The sequence below is a fragment of the Microcaecilia unicolor genome, chromosome 2 (assembly GCF_901765095.1).
Source record: "Microcaecilia unicolor chromosome 2, aMicUni1.1, whole genome shotgun sequence".
NCBI classification, from domain to species: domain Eukaryota; kingdom Metazoa; phylum Chordata; class Amphibia; order Gymnophiona; family Siphonopidae; genus Microcaecilia; species Microcaecilia unicolor.
In genome coordinates, this window is record NC_044032.1 from 394,098,164 (window position 1) to 394,119,634 (window position 21,471).

Genomic DNA, 21,471 nt, shown 5'->3' on the forward strand with positions numbered 1-21,471 from the left:
CGTATTTTATAAATAACTAGTAAAACATGCCCGTTTCAGGCGCAAATGAAACGGGCACTAGCAAGGTTTTCCTCCCGAACCCCCCTCCCTGCTCATCCCTTCGGCACTGTGTAGGCACTGACCGCCATTGTTGCGGACCTCGTCAACGCACGCCAACGCCACCTTCAATGTGCTGAGTCGTTGGTTGTGAAGCCACTGACGCCACTGCTCTGCCCTCAACGTCATCACGTTTGACGCGAGGGCGGGGCCCCAACACAGTGATTTCGGTGGCTTCACCACCACAAACCCTTCAAACCGGAAGGAAGTGCCCGGAGGAACTGACAGTGACGTCAGTGTCCTCAGAACGTTGAGGGTGAGTTTTATTATATAGGATGTGACTAAAATTGCAACTCCACCCGCATTCCATCCAAAATCCATTCCTAACCACACTTACCGTGTACATGCCTTCTTGTCACCAAACATACTTGTATGTAAACCCTGGGGTATGTTTATAAAAGCCCTCTACCGCATAAAAATTCCTTTTCCAAGGTAACCCGTTGGTGTCTGAATATTGCCACTAATGGGTAATTTTATAAAGGGGGGTGGCCTAGTAAATGTATCACTAAAAGCAGTGTTTCCCAAGTCCGGGCCTGGAGTACCCCTTGTCGGTCAGGTTTTCAGAATATCCACAATGAATATGCAGAAACCTGATCTGCATAAACTGCATCCATTATATGCAAATCTCTTTCATGCATATTCATTGTGGATATCCTGAAAACCTGACCAACAAGAGGTACTCCAGGCCCGGACTTGGGAAACACTGACTTAAAGGACCTATGTGAAGCTTATATTACAAAGGCAGATAGCAGGTCGATATTCAAAGAGATTTAACAGTCAGAAATGGCACCTGACCAGTTAAATCACCTGTCTGGGGCTAACTGTTAATTTAAAACAGCACAACTGGTTAGTACTAAACTCAAAACCAGAATAAAAGTCAGTCTTATCCAGTGGTGTGCTGGTAAATTTTTAACAACAGGCTCTCTCCCCGGTCCACCTCGGCGCCCCCCCCCCGTCCACCTCTGCGCCCCCCCCATCCACCTCCACGCCCCCCCCCCCAAATTGCAGAGCTGGCTATAGCCGGGGGGGGGGGGGGGGGGGGGGGGGCAATGCATTACTCTCTCCAGGAAAAAACTATTAAATGATCCCAGGTTCCAATCTAATTCATGTTTAATGTGGGATAAAATGCCATAAATAAGTAAATAAATATAAACTTTTAATGTTGAGCACCTGATTCTCAAAGTGAAAATATTCCAAGCACTATAATGAAAATAAAATGATTTTTTTTCTACCTTAGTTGTCTGGTGACTGTTTTTCTGATCATGCTGGCCCAGTATCCGATTCTGCTGCTATCTGTCCTCTTAACTCCGTTTCCAGGGCTTCCTTTCCATTTATTTCTTTCCTCTTTCTTCTTCATTTCTGGTCCTCAGCTTCTGCCTATTTTCTCCATCCATTTGCAGTTATTCTCCTCTCTTCCTTTTCCCTCTTTTCATCTCATTTCTCATTCTTCCCTCCCCTCCACCCATATCCAGCATTTCTTCTCTCTCCACCCTTGCCTGACGTATTTCCTGTTTGCGCAAGGGCGGAGCCATGATGTGAAGGAACGGAACGAAGGCAGGAACCGAGCTGAGCCTGCTGCCTTCGCTTCAACGATGGCGCGCCTCGAGGGAAAATAAAATTTTTAAAGGTAGGGCAGCGGCGGCAGCGCAGAAAGGAAACCAGCAGGGCTACTATTGGGGAGCAGAGGGCAGACGGAAGATGGATTAGTGGGGCGGGGGAGCAGAGGCGAGCCGGCTCGCACGGGCCAACAACCGGCTCGCAAGATGCCAGTAAATTTAACAAACGGCTCTTGCGAGCCGCTGCGAGCCGGCTCCAGCACACCACTGGTCCTATCTTTATGCAGTAACCCATAGCCAGTTAAGGGGTGAATATTGTGCTAGCCAGCTCCAGAGACCTGGAAATTCAATGCTGGTGGCCGGATATGGGCTGACACTGGCAGGTGACAGCAAAACGCTGATCAATGCCAGCTGAATATCAGGCCCTAGGCACCTATTTGTCTTTATAAAGTACCAGCATAAGTGGCAGGCATGATCACGCCAATAATTAACAAGTAGATGCATACATTATAGTATTTTACAGTATATGTGTGTCCCTGTATGCTCCACCTCAAAGTGCACATCATCATTTCAAATCAAGTACTTTTGTTTTGGTCAATATATTGTGAGGTCATGTTTCTGTCTATGCGGCCACATCTGCAAGTAAATGACTAAAATATCACCAAAGTGAGCACGCACGTTACCACTTAAAGAAAGCACCTTCTTATAAAATTACCCTCCAAAGGATTAAGTGCTAGCTCTGCCTCTCCCCAGTGCCACCGCTTTTTTCTATGGATAAAATCTGGCCATTTTGGGATCCTCAAGTCACACACACAAAAAAAGGAAAATAAAACTAAAAATCTTCCACAAGAAGTCAAGAGACAAACAAACCAGGGGTGGAAGTCACCAAAAATGCAGATGTTCAAGACTGGTACTTAGAACATAAGCATTGCTATACTGGAACAGACCGAAGGTCCATCAAGCCCAGTAACCTGTTTCCAACAGTGGCCAATCCAGGTCACAAATACCTGACAAGATCCCAGAACAGTAAAACAGATTTTATGCTGCTTATCCTAGAAATAGGCAGTGGATTTTCCCAAGTCCATTTTAATAATGGCTTATGGTCTTTTCTTTTAGGAACTGGATAGGCTTGAAGGACCTTTGGTCTGACCCAGTTGAGCAGATCTTATGTTTTTTGAATTTAGCTCATGTCTTTTCACTAGTAGATCAAGACAAGTTACATTCAGTTACTGTAGGTATTTCCCTACCCCAGACAGCTTCTTATTCACGCGTGTGCTGAAAATATGTGCATGAGTTATGTTTTCACTACCTGCTGGTAAATGTATAACTTGCTTTGAATATCAGACCCACAGAACACATTGTAAAACTACACACCTATTTGAGTGTCTGCACATTCCTCTTGCATCTCCATGGTGTCCGCGGGCTCGGGGGCTGGAGTTTCTGGCACTTGTAGAAATTCCATTCGCCAAAACTGCATTGAGAAAAGTTTAAATGTTTACAAAGCACCAAGCAACAATATAAAAAGAAAAAATAACTAGGGGTTGAGACTGAAAGCAATTTAACCGGGAAGAAGAGACTCCAGACTGGTGATGCAAGCTGTTCAGATTTATGAGATACGATATGATGACAGAGGAGACCTAATTTTTTCAGAGCTGTCCCAGTGTAGTATATTTATGTATTAGATATTTCAACTTCTGACCCCGGATTATGCTCTTTGAGATGCTTTGGCTATGAGATATGGATATTGTTTGACATTATTGCAGATGGGGTTGGGGGGGGGGGGGGGATAACTGCTGCATTTCCCAGGCTAGTGCCAGGACAGTCTGGAGAGGAAGAGCTGGAAGTTATGTGGACATCAGTGAGCAGTTCAACTATGCTGGTTAGCTATGTAGGTATGGCACTGAATATCGACTGTACTTGAATAACTTCTGGGTGCCATCAATGTCCCAGTTAGTCAGCATCAGTACCCAGAGGGTCCAGCACTTATTATTAAGGTCTAAATTAGCCATTGCTGGTCAATGATTAAAGACATGCTATTATTGGCTGAATATTGAACATTATCTAGTTTTTAGACAGTGCAATCACACACTGCATCCCTTTCTTGCTCGCCATTCCCCATCAGGGTTTATGATCCCATCAGTTTCCCTGTCCTCTCATCTTCCACTCTTGTGTGTTTTTCCCCCCTCCTACCTCTGCCAACAGCAGTGGTGTAACGTCTACAGCAGAGGAACGTAGGCAGCAGTGCAGGAGCAAAGTAAAAGCAGGGAAACTGAACCCTCCCCCCAACTGTGTCATGTGCTTTCTATAACGGCAAAGCAAGCACAAGGGACGGGGCCACAGGAGTAGCAAGTGCCTATCTCTCACTGTATTCCTCACTTGCCATGGCATGACGTTTTGGCATGATAGAAGACGGACAGTTGGAACAGTGAGACTCGTGGCCTGTGGAAGAACCTGATAAGCTATGGCAGAACGTACAGAGTGGCTATAGGACAGTCTTGGTCCTCTGAGTTTGTGTTTAGTCTTAGGGAGGGGAAATGGGACTTGATATACCGCCTTTGTTTTTTGCAACTACATTCAAAGCAGTTTACATAATATATACAGGTACTTATATGTACCTGTGGCGATGGAGGGTTAAGTGACTGCGTGGTCTTAAAGCTCATTTATTTATTTAAATTACACTTTTATAGATTTGTATTATTCACTTTTGCACATTGTTTTTTATTACCTAGGTACTTAAAGCTTTCTTAGCTTGGGGTTCTTCTGAATGTTCCTTTCATGTTTTTAATTTATTACCATGCTTTTTATATGTTGTTTTTAGATACTGAATGATTTTATTTTCATTTACAGTGACCCACTGCCCCTGACGCATCCATTTTCATACTGGTGAAACATGGCCATGTAGGTCATTTTACGTTGAATATCTGTGAACTTTTAATCTATCAATAGAGACATTGTTTTCCTACAAGGTCTGCTTCATTGTTTTATCTTCCGTATTGGATCTGGTGGACCAACTGCCTTGTTGTTTTCTGGTAAGTACACACAGGAAGTTCAATATGTTAGCATTTAACTTTCAAAAAGGAGACTATAATAAAACGAGAAGAACCGTGAAAAAAACCCCACAACAACAGAGGAGCAGCTGCGAAGGTCAAAAATTTACATTGGACGTGGATGCTGTTCAAAAATACCATCCTGGAAGCCCAGGCCAAATATATTCCATGCATTAAAAAAGAAATAACCATAGAATAAAAAGAGATGTCAAGGGCAATATCAAAATTAGTGCAACATTCACATGCAAACAGCAATGCAAATTCAGCACTTACCATGTGAGCCACTAAGCCAGCTTGGAATATTTTAATTGTTAGTATTTAGCAATTTTTGCCCTGGCACTAAGCTGGTATAAGGAGAAATTAGGTCTTACCTGGTCATTTCTTTCCATTAGTCCCTTCCCACTATTCCAGAACCTTTGGGATAGTTGTGTCTATCAACTAGCATGTGGAGACACAGAATTGAAAACTGAGCTGAGACATACCTCTCTTAGCATCCAGTCTAGCTCCTCAGTATTTACGTAGGCAAGCAGTAAGGAGAAACTCTGAATAAACACAACCACCTTAAACAAGTGACTGGGCTGGAGACTTCCAACTTGTAACCTTCTGTAAGAATATCCAGAACCCACTGGTCTGACGTGAGTTTGGCCCACTCCTCTCAAAATTCCTAAAGCCGTCCTCCCACCAGAGGAAGAGAAGAATGAACTGGCCTTGCATCATTGTGAAGCTCGGGTGGCATTGGGAGCTCTAGCTGAGAGGAGGGCTTCCTGTCTACACAAAGAGAAGACTGGCATGCCTGAAAGTGGGACTTCTGACCATATTGCTGATGACCAGGCTTGTATCATCTGCGGTCTCAAAATCGAGATGGAGAGCCCCCTGAAGATGGACGGCCAGAGGCTTTTGGCTTATCCTCCTCCAACTGCCGTGACATAGTTTCCCCCAGTTCTTTTACCAAGCTATTGACATTTTCTCCAAATAGCCACTTGCCCCAAAAGGGTATTAACTAGACATGATTTTGAAGCTGCATCCATTGCCCAATGCCACATGCCACAACCACAGTGTCATGACAGTACTGAACTATTTAGGAAACAACCTCTGTACTTTCGGGTCATCCCCCTCTTCAGGAGGAAGCACTCCCTCCTCTAACGGCTCCTTCAATTATGGCTCCTCTGAATAGACCAAGGAGGGAGACGCAGAGATAGACCTCCATGAGTGGACAGATAAAGCTAAACAAGATCTCAGGAGCCTGAGGGGTGAAAAACAAGCACCTTGCAGCAAGTCTGTTTCTACTTCAGTAAACAGGTCTGGTTTAAGAGCAATATAAACTCTGGCGAAAACAAAGATCCCGATGCAGCTGAATGCTGTCAGGTCCTGAGGTTGTAAAATGGTGGCTGTGCTCCATTCGTGACCAGTGGCTCTTCCTCAATGCCAGTCGGCCCTGCATAATGGTGCCTGCTTCCACGCAATTCTGCATGAAACTTTGCACTGGCCCCACAGAGAGCCTTAAGTCCCCGGCATATTTGGATGCTGTGCCAATTCTTAAGGGGTGCTGCCACCGACCATTTCCTCCACATCACTGGGAGTCTTGGCTTGCATGCACTGCAATGCCCCGATGGCGGCCAATGGGTCCCACAGGGGGAAAACCGCTTTACTACCTTCACGGGAGTCACCATTCACCCCGACTGGCACATGTGCAGCACAATGCAGTCCAAAGCAGTGAGTCAGGATTCTTCCCCTGCACCAAGCAGAACTTCCAGCCCTCCAAGCGGTTCTGAGCCAAACTTAAGTCGGACTTACCTCTGCAGGCTGATCCCCTCAAGCTCACAGTCTTCACATGTCTTATCACAGATGAGAATGAGAAAGAATCAAGACTGATACTCTGTCCCATACTCTCCAGTAAAAACCTCTTTCCTTTTTTTTAAAGGTTTTTCTGCTGGTAAAGGAGAGGCTCCACAGGAAACAGGGGAGAGGTGAAGGGAGGGAAGAAGACCTTTAGATATGACTCTGCAGACTCAAGTCACCTGCAAATCTCAATTGCGGACCAGTTGACCAACTGGACTAGGAGCATATCACTCAGAACCGGAGACTGAAATGTTTGTCCATCCATCTGCTAGAGATAGAAATACTGAGGAGCTGGACTGGATGCCAAGAGAGATATGTCTCAGCTCAGTTTTTAGTTCTCTATCTCTATCTGCTGGTTGATGGACACAATTATCCCACAGGTTCTGGAATAGTGGGAAGCTACGTAATGGAAATGGAATTCAAACATGCGTGGGATAATAAAGGAATCTGTTTAGAAGGAATGGATCCACGGAATCTTAGCGCCAGTAACTGGGAAACAAAACCGGTGCTGGGCAGACTTGTACGGTCTACGCCCTGATTGTGACTGAATAGATATGGATGGGCTGGAGTGTAAATTTTAAGGGCCTTGACGTTAGCTTCAGAACTTCGTACAAGAACAGTGCTGGGCAGACTTCTATGGTCTGTGCCCTGAGAATGGCAAGGACAAATCAAAGTTGGGTCTACATATAAAGTATCACATACCATGTAAAATGAGTTCATCTAGTTGGGCAGACTGGATGGACCATACAGGTCTTTATCTGCCATCATTTACTATGTTACTATATGTAGATCTGCCCTCATTGCAATGCATGAGTTATGTTCACATCTCCTAGTTTTTGAATGAGCAGAGAAGGTTCATACTTACTCGGACTACACCATCTGAGTGTCCGGTCACGATGACATTCTGAATATCCCACTCATTCATCTCAGACACGAGACAGCATAAGATCTGCTGACTTCTGCCTGTGAAGGTATTGACACTTACTATAGGGTTGCCATTAATACTCCACACATGGATATAGGTACCAGCACATGACACTATATCACCCTGAAACAGAGATGAAAAAGAACAATGAAGTACTCAGGTGGTGGAAATGAAGTGTTCAAATCTCAGATTCCTCTACAGAAATGTGTTAGCATTGGAGGAATAAAGTTGGCAACAGCTGGGTACAACCATGTTAAACTCCATCAACTGGCTTCATGCTACTATCATTACTCTGACCAAGAAAAATGGTAGACCAGGGGGCTCATTTTCAAAGCACTTAGACTTACAAAGTTCCATAGGTTACTATGGAACTTTGTAAGTCTAAGTGCTTTGAAAATACACCTCTATGTAACTTTGCAAGTGTAAGTGCTTTGAAAATATACATGGTCTATTATTCTGCTCAAGTAAGGCTAGCACCAGAGAGAAGGGCTTTCTGCAGTACTGCTTGTGCATCCCATACTTCTACAAAATTGTGGCAAAGTGGAAATTTTGTACTAATACATTTAACAGAGGATTGCATCTTCACAGCAATCCTTTTGATCACAGGCTCAACAGGCAATGCTTCAAAATATGATTGAAGAGCCTATGTCCTTGATGTCGCTGAAGCACAGTGAACAATCAGGAAAATGCATATTTTTGGAGCTGTATTAATATCTTTTCTTGCTGTTCTCGTTTGTATTTCACGAGAATAGTGAACCTGGCCAATGAGAAGTTGAGGTTTTGAATAACTTCCCTTTCATTCTTAAGGAGCCACTTGTTACATTGGTCTAATAAAAGAAAAATCTCAAAAATTGGTATAATACAATGCTAAGAAAAAGTTTGCCAGCTCCCCTTAGAATACTCTATTTTTCAACCCAACTTATTGTCAAAACATGATTACATCTTAATCTAAGCCATGACAAAAGACAAAGATAACTATTGAAGAAAGCACTCAGTTCAATACATTTTAATCTTATTCAACAAAAAACATTTTTCATTCACTCATTGTGCTACCTCTTTAAGTAGCAATAACTTCAACACGATTCCTGTAACTGTTGATTATATTATACACTCGCACTGCCCTTAAGGAATTTTGACCCATTCTTCAATTTTCAAGTTTACATCTTGATATACTGCTCAAGAGCAAATTCTCTCAGTGGTTAATTAAATTAATAAGATTCTAGTATAAAAGTATGGAAATGAACTACAAACACTGATAGGAAACAGATAGCCAACAGTCAAGTGGATAGTGTTATAAAATTATGAGCAGAAAAAATACCCCACACGCACGCTTCGGTAGCTGCTAATACCCCATACTGAATTATTTTAACTCTGGGACACTTGAGAGCTTCTGACTGTGAACAATTCATTTCAGGTTTTGCCACATCTTAATATGGTTTAAGCCAGGACTCTGACTTTGCCTTTCCAAAACAAAAAGAGGCTGATATTCAGACCGCAGGAATTATCCGGGCTAAATCCCGCGGTAGGCCCTAAAACAGAATATTCAATGCCAGGCCATTTCCAGTGACCAGCACTGAATATCAAATTTACCTTTGGCCGGTTTGACTTTGGCCAAGCCGATATTCAGTGCTGACCGGTCAAAGTAAAACTGGACAAAGATAGGAATGCCTTGTATGTGGTCAAATATGGATGCTAAAGTTAAGTGGAGATGCACTAAAAATCAGTGGTTAGACAGTTATACTGCCCGATATAACCAGCTATCTGCCAACTGGCAATGTTCAGCAGGACATGGATGGCCATGACCCGTTGAATATCGGCAGATAGCCGGCTGTGTTGCATTTAACCGTCCAGGTGCCAATCCTGGCCAGCTAAATGCCTTTGAATATCAGGGGGAAAATCTTTCCTTTAGCCATTCCGCACTACATTCCCTTGAATGTTGAGAATTCTGGTCTTGAGGCATGACTGGCAACACAGCCAGACATTGCCCTCTAGATTTTTCTAATATAAAGCAGAATTCACAGTTCCATCAATGGTGGCAAGCCATCCAGGACTTGATGCGTGTATCCCTTGACAGTTGGGATGAGGTTGTTACTTTGGAAGGTAGTGTTTGACTTTCACCAAAGCGTATATTCTACTATTGTGCCAAAAGTTAAGTTTTTCACTTGTCTGTCCGGAGATTATTATTCTAGAAGGTTTGCAGGGCATCCAGATGCTCTTTGGTGAATCTGAGGAGGTTAACAGTGTTCTTTTTAGAAAACAGTATTTTCTTCCTAAATTTTCCTGCATGAATATTATTCCCATTTAGCTTTTTACCCGATGGTTGATACATGAACCCTCACATCAGGTGCATCAAGAGAGGCTTGCAACTCTTTAGCTCAAGGCTTTCAATATTTGTCTTTGGGCCTCCAGAGCCACTCAGATTTTCAGGATATTTTTGCAGAATATGTATGAGATCAATTTAGAAAACAGAACAAAATGTAGGCAGATAAAGACCATATGGCCTATCCATACCATCTATTCTCCCTATCACTCCCTTGGAGATACTATGTACTTGACCCAAACTCTCACATTCAGACACTGTTTTCATCTCCACCACTTCCACTGGGAGGCTGTTCCATGATTTCACCACCCTTTCTGTGAAGAAGTATTTCCTCAGATTACTTCTGAGTCTATCTCCTTTCACCTTCATTCTGTGTCCTCTCATTCCAGAGCTTCCTATCAATTGAAAGAGATTTGCCTCCTGTGCATTTATGCCACAAAAGTATTTAAATGTCTCTATCATATCTCCCCTCTCCCGCCTTTCTTCCAAAGTATACATATTGAGATCTTTAAATCTGTCCTCATATACTTTATGACGAAGACCACTTACCATTTTAGTAGCTTCCCTCTGAACCGACTCCATCCTGTTTATACCTTTCTGAAGGAACGGTCTCCAGAATTGTACGCAATATTCTAAATGAAATCTCACCAGAGTCTTATTCAAGGGCATCATCATTTCCTTTTTCCTACTGGTCATTCCTCTCTCTATGCACCCAAGCATCCTTCTAGCTTTCACTGTCACCTTTTCTACCTACAGTGGGGGAAATAAGTATTTGATCCCTTGCTGATTTTGTAAGTGTGCCCACTGACAAAGACATGAGCAGCCCATAATTGAAGGGTAGGTTATTGGTAACAGTGAGAGATAGCACATCACAAATTAAATCCGGAAAATCACATTGTGGAAAGTATATGAATTTATTTGCATTCTGCAGAGGGAAATAAGTATTTGATCCCCCACCAACCAGTAAGAGATCTGGCCCCTACAGACCAGGTAGATGCTCCAAATCAACTCGTTACCTGCATGACAGACAGCTGTCGGCAATGGTCACCTGTATGAAAGACACCTGTCCACAGACTCAGTGAATCAGTCAGACTCTAACCTCTACAAAATGGCCAAGAGCAAGGAGCTGTCTAAGGATGTCAGGGACAAGATCATACACCTGCACAAGGCTGGAATGGGCTACAAAACCATCAGTAAGACGCTGGGCGAGAAGGAGACAACTGTTGGTGCCATAGTAAGAAAATGGAAGAAGTACAAAATGACTGTCAATCGACAAAGATCTGGGGCTCCACGCAAAATCTCACCTCGTGGGGTATCCTTGATCATGAGGAAGGTTAGAAATCAGCCTACAACTACAAGGGGGGAACTTGTCAATGATCTCAAGGCAGCTGGGACCACTGTCACCACGAAAACCATTGGTAACACATTACGACATAACGGATTGCAATCCTGCAGTGCCCGCAAGGTCCCCCTGCTCCGGAAGGCACATGTGACGGCCCGTCTGAAGTTTGCCAGTGAACACCTGGATGATGCCGAGAGTGATTGGGAGAAGGTGCTGTGGTCAGATGAGACAAAAATTGAGCTCTTTGGCATGAACTCAACTCGCCGTGTTTGGAGGAAGAGAAATGCTGCCTATGACCCAAAGAACACCGTCCCCACTGTCAAGCATGGAGGTGGAAATGTTATGTTTTGGGGGTGTTTCTCTGCTAAGGGCACAGGACTACTTCACCGCATCAATGGGAGAATGGATGGGGCCATGTACCGTACAATTCTGAGTGACAACCTCCTTCCCTCCGCCAGGGCCTTAAAAATGGGTCGTGGCTGGGTCTTCCAGCACGACAATGACCCAAAACATACAGCCAAGGCAACAAAGGAGTGGCTCAGGAAGAAGCACATTAGGGTCATGGAGTGGCCTAGCCAGTCACCAGACCTTAATCCCATTGAAAACTTATGGAGGGAGCTGAAGCTGCGAGTTGCCAAGCGACAGCCCAGAACTCTTAATGATCTAGAGATGATCTGCAAAGAGGAGTGGACCAAAATTCCTCCTGACATGTGTGCAAACCTCATCATCAACTACAGAAGACGTCTGACCGCTGTGCTTGCCAAAAAGGGTTTTGCCACCAAGTATTAGGTCTTGTTTGCCAGAGGGATCAAATACTTATTTCCCTCTGCAGAATGCAAATAAATTCATATACTTTCCACAATGTGATTTTCCGGATTTAATTTGTGATGTGCTATCTCTCACTGTTACCAATAACCTACCCTTCAATTATGGGCTGCTCATGTCTTTGTCAGTGGGCACACTTACAAAATCAGCAAGGGATCAAATACTTATTTCCCCCACTGTACCTGTTTGGCCACCTTAAGATCATCACATACGATCACACCCAAGTCCCGCTCCTCTTTTGTGCACAAAAGTTTTTCACCCCCTAAACTGTTCCATTTACTTAGGTTTTTGCAGCCCAAATATATGACCCTGCATTTTTTAGCATTAATCCTAAGCTGGCAAATTCCAGACCATTCAACTATCAAAATACACCGGGGTCAATTTTCAAAATGATGTAACTGACCAAAAATGGCTCCTGGCTGGTTAAATTGTCTATTGAGGCTAGACGCTGAAAATAACTGGTTAGTGCCAAACTGAAAACTGACTATTTTGGGAGCTTTCTGGGGGGCAGAGTCGGCACTTAACTAGCTAGGTTAACCACATAAATAGGTCCGTATAAAAGTCAGTCCTATCTTTATAAGGTAATTCATAGCTGGTTAAGTCCTGAATATCACACTTAATGGGCTATGTGTTAGCTGGCTCCGGAAACCCAAAAATGTAATGCTGGTGCCTGGCATTGAATTTCTGGGTTTAATGCTGGTGGCGGTCAGCAAAACACTGATTGCTGCTGGCTGACTATTGGGTCCATTCTTTTTTTAAGTTAAATATTTTTTTATTAATTTTTAGTACATAACAACAAAGCAGACAGCCAACAGGAGAATATACGAAAATCATGAGGAACAACACTGGCATGGAGACAGCTTAAGTTTCTTCTGACTCTCTACCATGAAAATACATATACCAAGATACAATATACCCTATCCCCACAGTACTATCCTCCCCCTTCCATCCCCCCCCCCCCCCCCCCCGGGTCAAATTGGTGGTGTCCAAACATACATACCTGCTTATAATCGAACGAGAAAAACGCACAAGTTCCGACCTAAATCGGGAGATGGGCGTTTTTCTCACAAAAACAAATAAAGCGGTATAATCGAAAGCCGAACTTTGGACGCTTTCAACTGCACTCCGTCGCGGATGCGGACAAAGTTGACGGGGGCGTGTCGGAGGCGTGGTGAAGGCGGAACTGGGGCGTGGTTATCACCCGAACAGAGATGGGCGCCTTTCGCCGATAATGGATACGTTTGTAGCTAGAATTTAGGGCACTTTTCCTGGACCCTGTTTTTTCACGAATAAGGCCCCAAAAAGTGCCCTAAATGACCAGATGACCCCCAGAGGGAGTCGGGGATGACCTCCCCTGACTCCCCCAGTGGTCACTAACCCCCTCCCACCACAAAAAAATGATGTTTCACAACTTTTTACTTTCACCCTCAAATGTCATACCCTCCTCCCAAGCAGCAGTATGCAGGTCCCTGGAGCAGTTGTTAGGGGGTGCAGTGGACGTCAGGCAGGTGGACCCAGGCCCATCCCCCCCCTACCTGTTACAATTGTGCTGCTTAATGCTTAGTCGTCCAACCCCCCCAAACTCACTGTACCCACATGTAGGTGCCCCCCTTCACCTCTTAGGGCTATAGTAATGGTGTAGACTTGTGGGCAGTAGGTTTTGAGGGGGATTTGGGGGGCTCAACACCCAAGGGAAGGGTGCTATGCACCTGGGAGCTCTTTTACCTTTTTTTTTGTTTTTGTAAAAGTGCCCCCTAGGGTGCCCGGTTGGTGTCCTGGCATGTGAGGGGGACCAGTGCACTATGAATCCTGGCCCCTCCCACGAACAAATGCCTTGGATTTATTCGTTTTTGAGCTGGGCGATTTCATTTTCCATTATCGCTGAAAAGCAAAAACGCCCAGCTCACACCTTGGCGAATAACACATGGGCGTCTATTTTTTTTGAAAATACGGTTCACTCCGCCCCTTCACGGACCCGTTCTCGGAGATAAACGCCCATGGAGATAGGCGTTTCTGGTCGATTATGCCCCTCATAGTCATACAGATGGAAATCACAAATTCAGTTAATTAAGAACAAGATTACCTAATTGGGGAGGTACGTATTAAATATTTGTGCCCCAAATTGCCCAAAAGCATTTTTTACGTTTGGCTGTCAAACAAGCATCATGTGATTCCATCACCATTAATTTGTGAAAAAGACTTTTCCATTGCCAAAAAGTAGGCCAGTGGTCTAAAGTCCAATGTTGTAGGATGCATTTCTTAACATAACACTAGCTTTATAAAACAATAAATGCTCCATCTTGTAAGCGGACCACAGCGTTCCAATTTAACGAACACAATCGCCAGCGGCGATAGTACAATGGTCTTCCCCAAAATGCGCTCCAGAATCTTCATACCAATAAGCAATGCCAAAATACATGAGACAAAGTATTATCAGAAACACCACACTTCAAACAGAGTGGAGAAGTTACACAACCAGCATAAAAATGTTTGTTTTTGAAAGAAACAGCCTCTAGTAAGTATGGGAAATTGGCATTCCCAGTAAGTGGCAGTGTGAATCCTGGTAGGAATTTAAGTTATGGTAACATGTAGATCCATCCCTTTTAATCGAACCCCCAATTCGATATTCCTTTTGGCTACAATAAGACCATAGTGCCGTGGAGGGGCTACTTTCTCAAATAATTTGTAGTGGCCTGATATTGATACTTGCAGGTTCCCATATAGAGCACAGAAACCGTCCCGCTTATCCAAAAAGCCCCTTAGAGCAAGAACTCCTTAAAAGGGCCTTAATATAGTGGGAAACTTGTAAATATGCATAACAGTCAGCAGACGGCAAGTCAGAGAGTGTTCAAGGGTAGGAAAGGATTTGAAAGCACCATCAGCCTCGATGAAATTGGCAACAGATACTAAACCTATAGTAGGACAACCTCTCAAAACCGCATTATCCAGCCCTGGGATAAAATATAAGTTCCCTACAATAGGTAAGAAATTGGAAAATCTAAAATTTAAAAAGAGCAAAATACGCCATACCCCTCATAGCGATGTCAAGAGAATATGATGTCTAAGTGTAGGAGCCAACGAGCTACTCAAAGCATGCAATAAGTAGTGAGGGTGTAAGGGCAAAAATAAGTTACGTTCTATTGTCCATGGAGTATATTTCTCAGAACCCCATACCCAGACCTGAAGGTGTCATAAAATGCAGGCTATATTATAACTCTGTAGACACCCCCCAATCAAGAATTCTAATTAAAGTTTGGGTTTCCACCCCTTCCAACAAAATTTAATGAGCTCCTGATACAATTGTCCTCAAGTCATGTTTAGTCACCCATATGGGAATATGTCAGAGAACATACAGCCACCAGAGGAACAAAATCATACGATAAAGGCTAATCTGGCCCAACAGGGACAAAGGAAGAGTATTCCATAAAAGTAACTGCTGTATAGAATGCTGTAGTAAGTTGTCTATATTGGTACAATATAAGTATATTGGATTCACTGGTAGATATATGCCAATATAGTTAAAGCCCATAGTAGCCCATTTCAAAGGAAAGGCACCCACCCACTAATTCTGCAAACAAGGAGACGTTGCTAGACCCTCCAATTTATTCATCTTGAGTTTAAAGCCAGAACATGCCCCATATTCAGTGAAACTTTCTAAAAGCATTGGGAGAGAGTCCATAGGGTGAGACATGCACCAGCATATCATCTGCAAAAGAGGTGATTTTAAATTCAGTATGGCCTAGAGCAACCCCAGTAATTTACGGATTTAGCCAGCATTTCCCTAATTAAGATACCCAGGGTCAACGCAAATAGTAGGGGAGACAAGGGACAGCCTTGTCTGGTACCTCTGTAATGTTGAAAAGGCTCAGAAGTGACTCCATTGACGGTCACCATAGCCTTCGGTGAAAATATAAAGCCAGAATGGCTTCCACATGGGCCCATCTTTTTTATCTGAGTTATTTATTCAATAGTGTTATCATTTTCTTATCAGGGCTTAGATTACAGTCTAATCATAAATTGTACTAATATACACTTCATCTTAGGGGGCTGACAAATGTTTTGAGCACTGTATTTTCTTTAGGAGCCACAAATATCCAGGCTTCCCTCATGTGTAACATAATAGCAGAACATTATAATGTTCTTACCGTTAATTCATTGATGCAGAGAGCTGAAACTGGAGCTCTGTGACCTCGCAGCTGTGTTACAAAAGCAAGTCTATTCAGGTCCCAGATGATGCAGGTTCGGTCACGTGAGCCACTGACAATGATATGATAGGCCAGTGATGCTGCCAGACATGTAATGGTATCGGTATGGCCAAGCAGTGCCTACAGTAAATAAAACAAATACAATAGTGCACATATCTGTACATTTGACTTCTCTGTGTGCATGGGTACCATCTGAATACCAACCTATCTACTCTTTTCTGATGAAAGTCCAACCATTTCCACGATTCTATCTTTATGACGTTTTGATCGTGTCCCATTTCAGTTAGTCGTTGCACGTTATGATGAAAAAACCATTTTTTCTATTTAATGAATTATGATTAAATTGGCCTCTTATTTACTTTAGTTTCAGTGACAGAAAGGAGGGACTGTTTAAAGTAAAAAGGCTAAAATGGAGTATTCCGTAAACAAACTGGGGGTAATGAAGAGCTAGAGGGCTCAGAGGGACCAAAAGAATCAGGTAGAAGGGGAAAAAGTGACAAGAAGGGGGGTAGCGCTATAGAAATGATAAGTAGTAGTAGTAGTAAAAGTGACATGTGAACTTCATTTGTTAAATTTTTTCCTTTTAGTCTTGCCAGACCTGTTCAGATGAGTGGGGAGTATAAGCACTCAAACTCTCTGACCAAGTCTACATTCAACACACCACCATGCAAAACCAACTGAGCTGGCTACCAAGTATTAAAGGAGGATCATTTCCAAGAGGACCGCCACTCCCAATCTCAGGCTATGCTCTACCGGAATGGCCTATAGCCTTCCCTGGAGCATCCTAGCTTCTGCACCATTTGTTGGAGACAGAGAAGATCCCTATAAGGAAAACGGTCATCTCTGAGCTTAATTTCTCTGTCACTGTCTGCTAATAGGGAAATACAACCTACTCAACTGGATTGGTCTGGCATGGACAATAAGAAAGAGAAGGTTACTTGAGTCTGCTTGGGTGGGGAGGTCTGAAACTGCCAGGTGGGCCATGATTCTGGAGAGCGGATTGGGAATCCTCCTCAGGAGGGAACTGCTGGGTTCAGGTTTGGGAAGTGGAGAAGACTTATAGATCCTAGGGAATTTCCATGAGTGTCAACTGGTTTTTATATTTACTTAATGTAACAAACGGTAAAAAGAGACTGTCCAGTAGCAGCTAGTTCCCTTTCTATGACATGCTACCAGTTTCTGGTGTTTTACCTGTTTAAGCATGAGGCTTTTTGCTTTCTCCTTCGATATGCCCATCTCCCACACACAGACTACCGTGCTGGTCCCTGCGGTGATCACCAGTTTGGGGTTTGGACAGATGGCACATAGAATCTGTCCCCATTCAGACAAACACTCATATACAGTGACTGCCTGCAAAGAACAAGAACTATGCAGTCATTATAAAGCCCCTTCTGCATGGTGTCCTGTCAGTTCTCTTATTAGGGGATGGGGCTGCAACTCCTCACAATTGTCACTCAAAGCAGTACATCATTACACAGATCAAAAACACATCAAGAAACAAGGTTTCATGATTTCAATCACAGTGTTTTCAGGCATTTCCCCCACACCATGGGTGTCCCATTTATGTATATACGTGTTCTGTTTTAGTAGTAGAAAGAGAAATTAGGTTTTACCCAATAAAGCGAATGCTACATACCTGTAGAAGGTATTCTCCGAGGACAGCAGGCTGATTGTTCTCACTGATGGGTGACGTCCACGGCAGCCCCTCCAATCGGAAACTTCACTAGCAAAGTCCTTTGCTAGCCCTCGCGCGCCCGCGCGCACCGCGCATGCGCGGCCGTCTTCCCGCCCGAAACCGGCTCGAGCCGGCCAGTCCAGTATGTAGCAAGACAATACACTTCAAGGGAAGACACAACTCCAAAGGGGAGGCGGGCGGGTTTGTGAGAACAATCAGCCTGCTGTCCTCGGAGAATACCTTCTACAGGTATGTAGCATTCGCTTTCTCCGAGGACAAGCAGGCTGCTTGTTCTCACTGATGGGGTATCCCTAGCCCCCAGGCTCACTCAAAACAACAACATTGGTCAATTGGGCCTCGCAACGGCGAGGACATAACTGAGATTGACCTAAAAAATTTACCAACTAACTGAGAGTGTAGCCTGGAACAGAACAAACAGGGCCCTCGGGGGGTGGAGTTGGATCCTAAAGCCCAAACAGGTTCTGAAGAACTGACTGCCCGAACCGACTGTCACGTCGGGTATCCTGCTGCAGGCAGTAATGAGATGTGAATGTGTGGACAGATGACCACGTCGCAGCTTTGCAAATTTCCTCCATGGTGGCTGACTTCAAGTGGGCTACCGACGCTGCCATGGCTCTAACATTATGAGCCGTGACATGACCCTCAAGAGCCAGCCCAGCCTGGGCGTAAGTGAAGGAAATGCAATCTGCTAGCCAATTGGATATGGTGCGTTTCCCTACAGCCACTCCCCTCTTGTTGGGATCAAAAGAAACAAACAATTGGGCGGACTGTCTGTGGGGCTGTGTCCGCTCCAGATAGAAGGCCAATGCTCTCTTGCAGTCCAATGTGTGCAGCTGACGTTCAGCAGGGCAGGAATGAGGACGGGGAAAGAATGTTGGCAAGACAATTGACTGGTTCAGATGGAACTCCGACACAACCTTTGGCAGAAACTTAGGGTGAGTGCGGAGGACTACTCTGTTGTGATGAAATTTGGTGTAAGGGGCCTGGGCTACCAGGGCCTGAAGCTCACTGACTCTACGAGCCGAGGTAACTGCCACCAAGAAAATGACCTTCCAGGTCAAGTACTTCGGATGGCAGGAATTCAGTGGCTCGAAAGGAGGTTTCATCAGCTGGGTGAGAACGACATTGAGATCCCATGACACTGTAGGAGGCTTGACAGGGGGCTTTGACAAAAGCAAACCTCTCATGAAGCGAACAACTAAAGGCTGTCCTGAGATCGGCTTACCTTCCACTTGGTAATGGTATGCACTGATTGCACTAAGGTGAACCCTTACGGAGTTGGTCTTCAGACCAGACTCAGACAAGTGGAGAAGGTATTCAAGCAGGGTCTGTGTAGGACAAGAGCGAGGATCTAGGGCCTTGCTGTCACACCAGACGGCAAACCTCCTCCAATGAAAGAAGTAACTTCTCTTAGTGGAGTCTTTCCTGGAAGCAAGCAAGATGCGGGAGACACCCTCTGGCAGACCCAAAGAGGCAAAGTCTACGCCCTCAACATCCAGGCCGTGAGAGCCAGGGACTGGAGGTTGGGATGCAGCAGAGCCCCTTCGTCCTGCGTGATGAGGGTCGGAAAACACTCCAATCTCCACGGTTCTTCGGAGGATAACTCCAGAAGAAGAGGGAACCAGATCTGACGCGGCCAAAAGGGAGCAATCAGAATCATGGTGCCTCGGTCTTGCTTGAGTTTCAACAAAGTCTTCCCCACCAGAGGAATGGGAGGATAAGCATACAGCAGACCTTCCCCCCAATCCAGGAGGAAGGCATCCGACGCCAGTCTGCCGTGGGCCTGAAGCCTGGAACAGAACTGAGGGACCTTGTGGTTCACTTGAGATGCGAAGAGATCCACCAGGGGGGTGCCCCACGCCTGGAAGATCTGTCGCACCACACGGGAATTGAGCGACCACTCGTGAGGTTGCATAATCCTGCTCAACCTGTCGGCCAGACTGTTGTTTACGCCTGCCAGATATGTGGCTTGGAGCACCATGCCTTGACGGCGAGCCCAGAGCCACATGCTGACGGCTTCCTGACACAGGGGGCGAGATCCGGTGCCCCCCTGCTTGTTGACATAGTACATGGCAACCTGATTGTCTGTCTGAATTTGGATAATTTGGTGGGACAGCCGATCTCTGAAAGCCTTCAGAGCGTTCCAGATCGCTCGCAACTCCAGAAGATTGATCTGTAGATCGCTTTCTTGGAGGGACCACCTTCCTTGGGTGTGAAGCCCATCGACATGAGCTCCCCATCCCAGGAGAGACGCATCCGTGGTCAGCACTTTTTGAGGCTGAGGAATTTGGAAGGGACGTCCCAGAGTCAAATTGGAGCAAATCGTCCACCAATACAGGGATTCGAGAAAACTCGTGGACAGGTGGATCACGTCCTCTAGACCCCCGGCGGCCTGATACCACTGGGAGGCTAGGGTCCATTGAGCAGATCTCATGTGAAGGCGGGCCATGGGAGTCACATGAACTGTGGAAGCCATGTGGCCCAGCAATCTCAACATCTGCCGAGCTGTGATCTGCTGGGACGCTCGCACCCGCGAGACGAGGGACAACAAGTTGTTGGCCCTCGCCTCTGGGAGATAGGCGCGAGCCGTCCGAGAATCCAGCAGGGCTCCGATGAATTCGAGTTTCTGCACTGGGAGAAGATGGGACTTTGGGTAATTTATCACAAACCCCAGTAGCTCCAGGAGGCGAATAGTCATCTGCATGGACTGCAGGGCTCCTGCCTCGGATGTGTTCTTCACCAGCCAATCGTCGAGATATGGGAACACGTGCACCCCCAGCCTGCGAAGCGCCGCTGCTACCACAGCTAGGCACTTTGTGAACACCCTGGGCGCAGAGGCGAGCCCAAAGGGTAGCACACAGTACTGGAAGTGGCGTGCGCCCAGCTGAAATCGCAGATACTGTCTGTGAGCTGGCAGTATCGGGATGTGTGTGTAGGCATCCTTCAAGTCCAGAGAGCATAGCCAATCGTTTTGCTGAATCATGGGGAGAAGGGTGCCCAGGGAAAGCATCCTGAACTTTTCTTTTACGAGATATTTGTTCAGGGCCCTTAGGTCTAGGATGGGACGCATCCCCCCTGTTTTCTTTTCCACAAGGAAGTACCTGGAATAGAACCCCAGCCCTTCTTGCCCGGATGGCACGGGCTCGACCGCATTGGCGCTGAGAAGGGCGGAGAGTTCCTCTGCAAGTACCTGCTTGTGCTGGAAGCTGTAGGACTGAGCTCCCGGTGGACAATTTGGAGGTTGAGAGGCCAAATTGAGGGTGTATCCTTGCCGGACTATTTGGAGAACCCACTGATCGGAGGTTATAAGAGGCCACCTTTGGTGAAAAGCTTTCAACCTCCCTCCGACAGGCAGGTCGCCCGGCACTGACACTTGGATGTCGGCTATGCTCTGCTGGAGCCAGTCAAAAGCTCGCCCCTTGCTTTTGCTGGGGAGCCGCGGGGCCTTGCTGATTCGCACGCTGCTGACGAGAGCGAGCGCGCTGGGGCTTAGCCTGGGCCGCAGGCTGTCGGGAAGGAGGATTGTACCTACGCTTGCCAGAAGTATAGGGAACAGTCTTCCTTCCCCCGAAAAATCGTCTACCTGTAGAGGTAGAAGCTGAAGGCTGCCGGCGGGCGAA

The 21,471-nt window shown here is 45.4% G+C and overlaps 1 protein-coding gene across 5 annotated transcripts in view; it reads right to left on the reverse strand.

Moving 5' to 3' along the window:
* Positions 1 to 21,471, reverse strand: part of WDFY3 (WD repeat and FYVE domain containing 3) — a 655,707-nt gene that overhangs the window by 22,570 nt on the left and 611,666 nt on the right. For all 5 annotated transcript variants that reach the window (XM_030190597.1, XM_030190598.1, XM_030190593.1 and 2 more), the window contains 4 exons: positions 17,347 to 17,505; positions 16,096 to 16,275; positions 7,404 to 7,586; positions 3,027 to 3,123 (listed from right to left, as the gene is read on the reverse strand). In XM_030190597.1, coding sequence (XP_030046457.1) covers positions 3,027 to 3,123; positions 7,404 to 7,586; positions 16,096 to 16,275; positions 17,347 to 17,505 — 619 coding nt within the window. The remainder of the gene's footprint in view (positions 1 to 3,026; positions 3,124 to 7,403; positions 7,587 to 16,095; positions 16,276 to 17,346; positions 17,506 to 21,471) is intronic.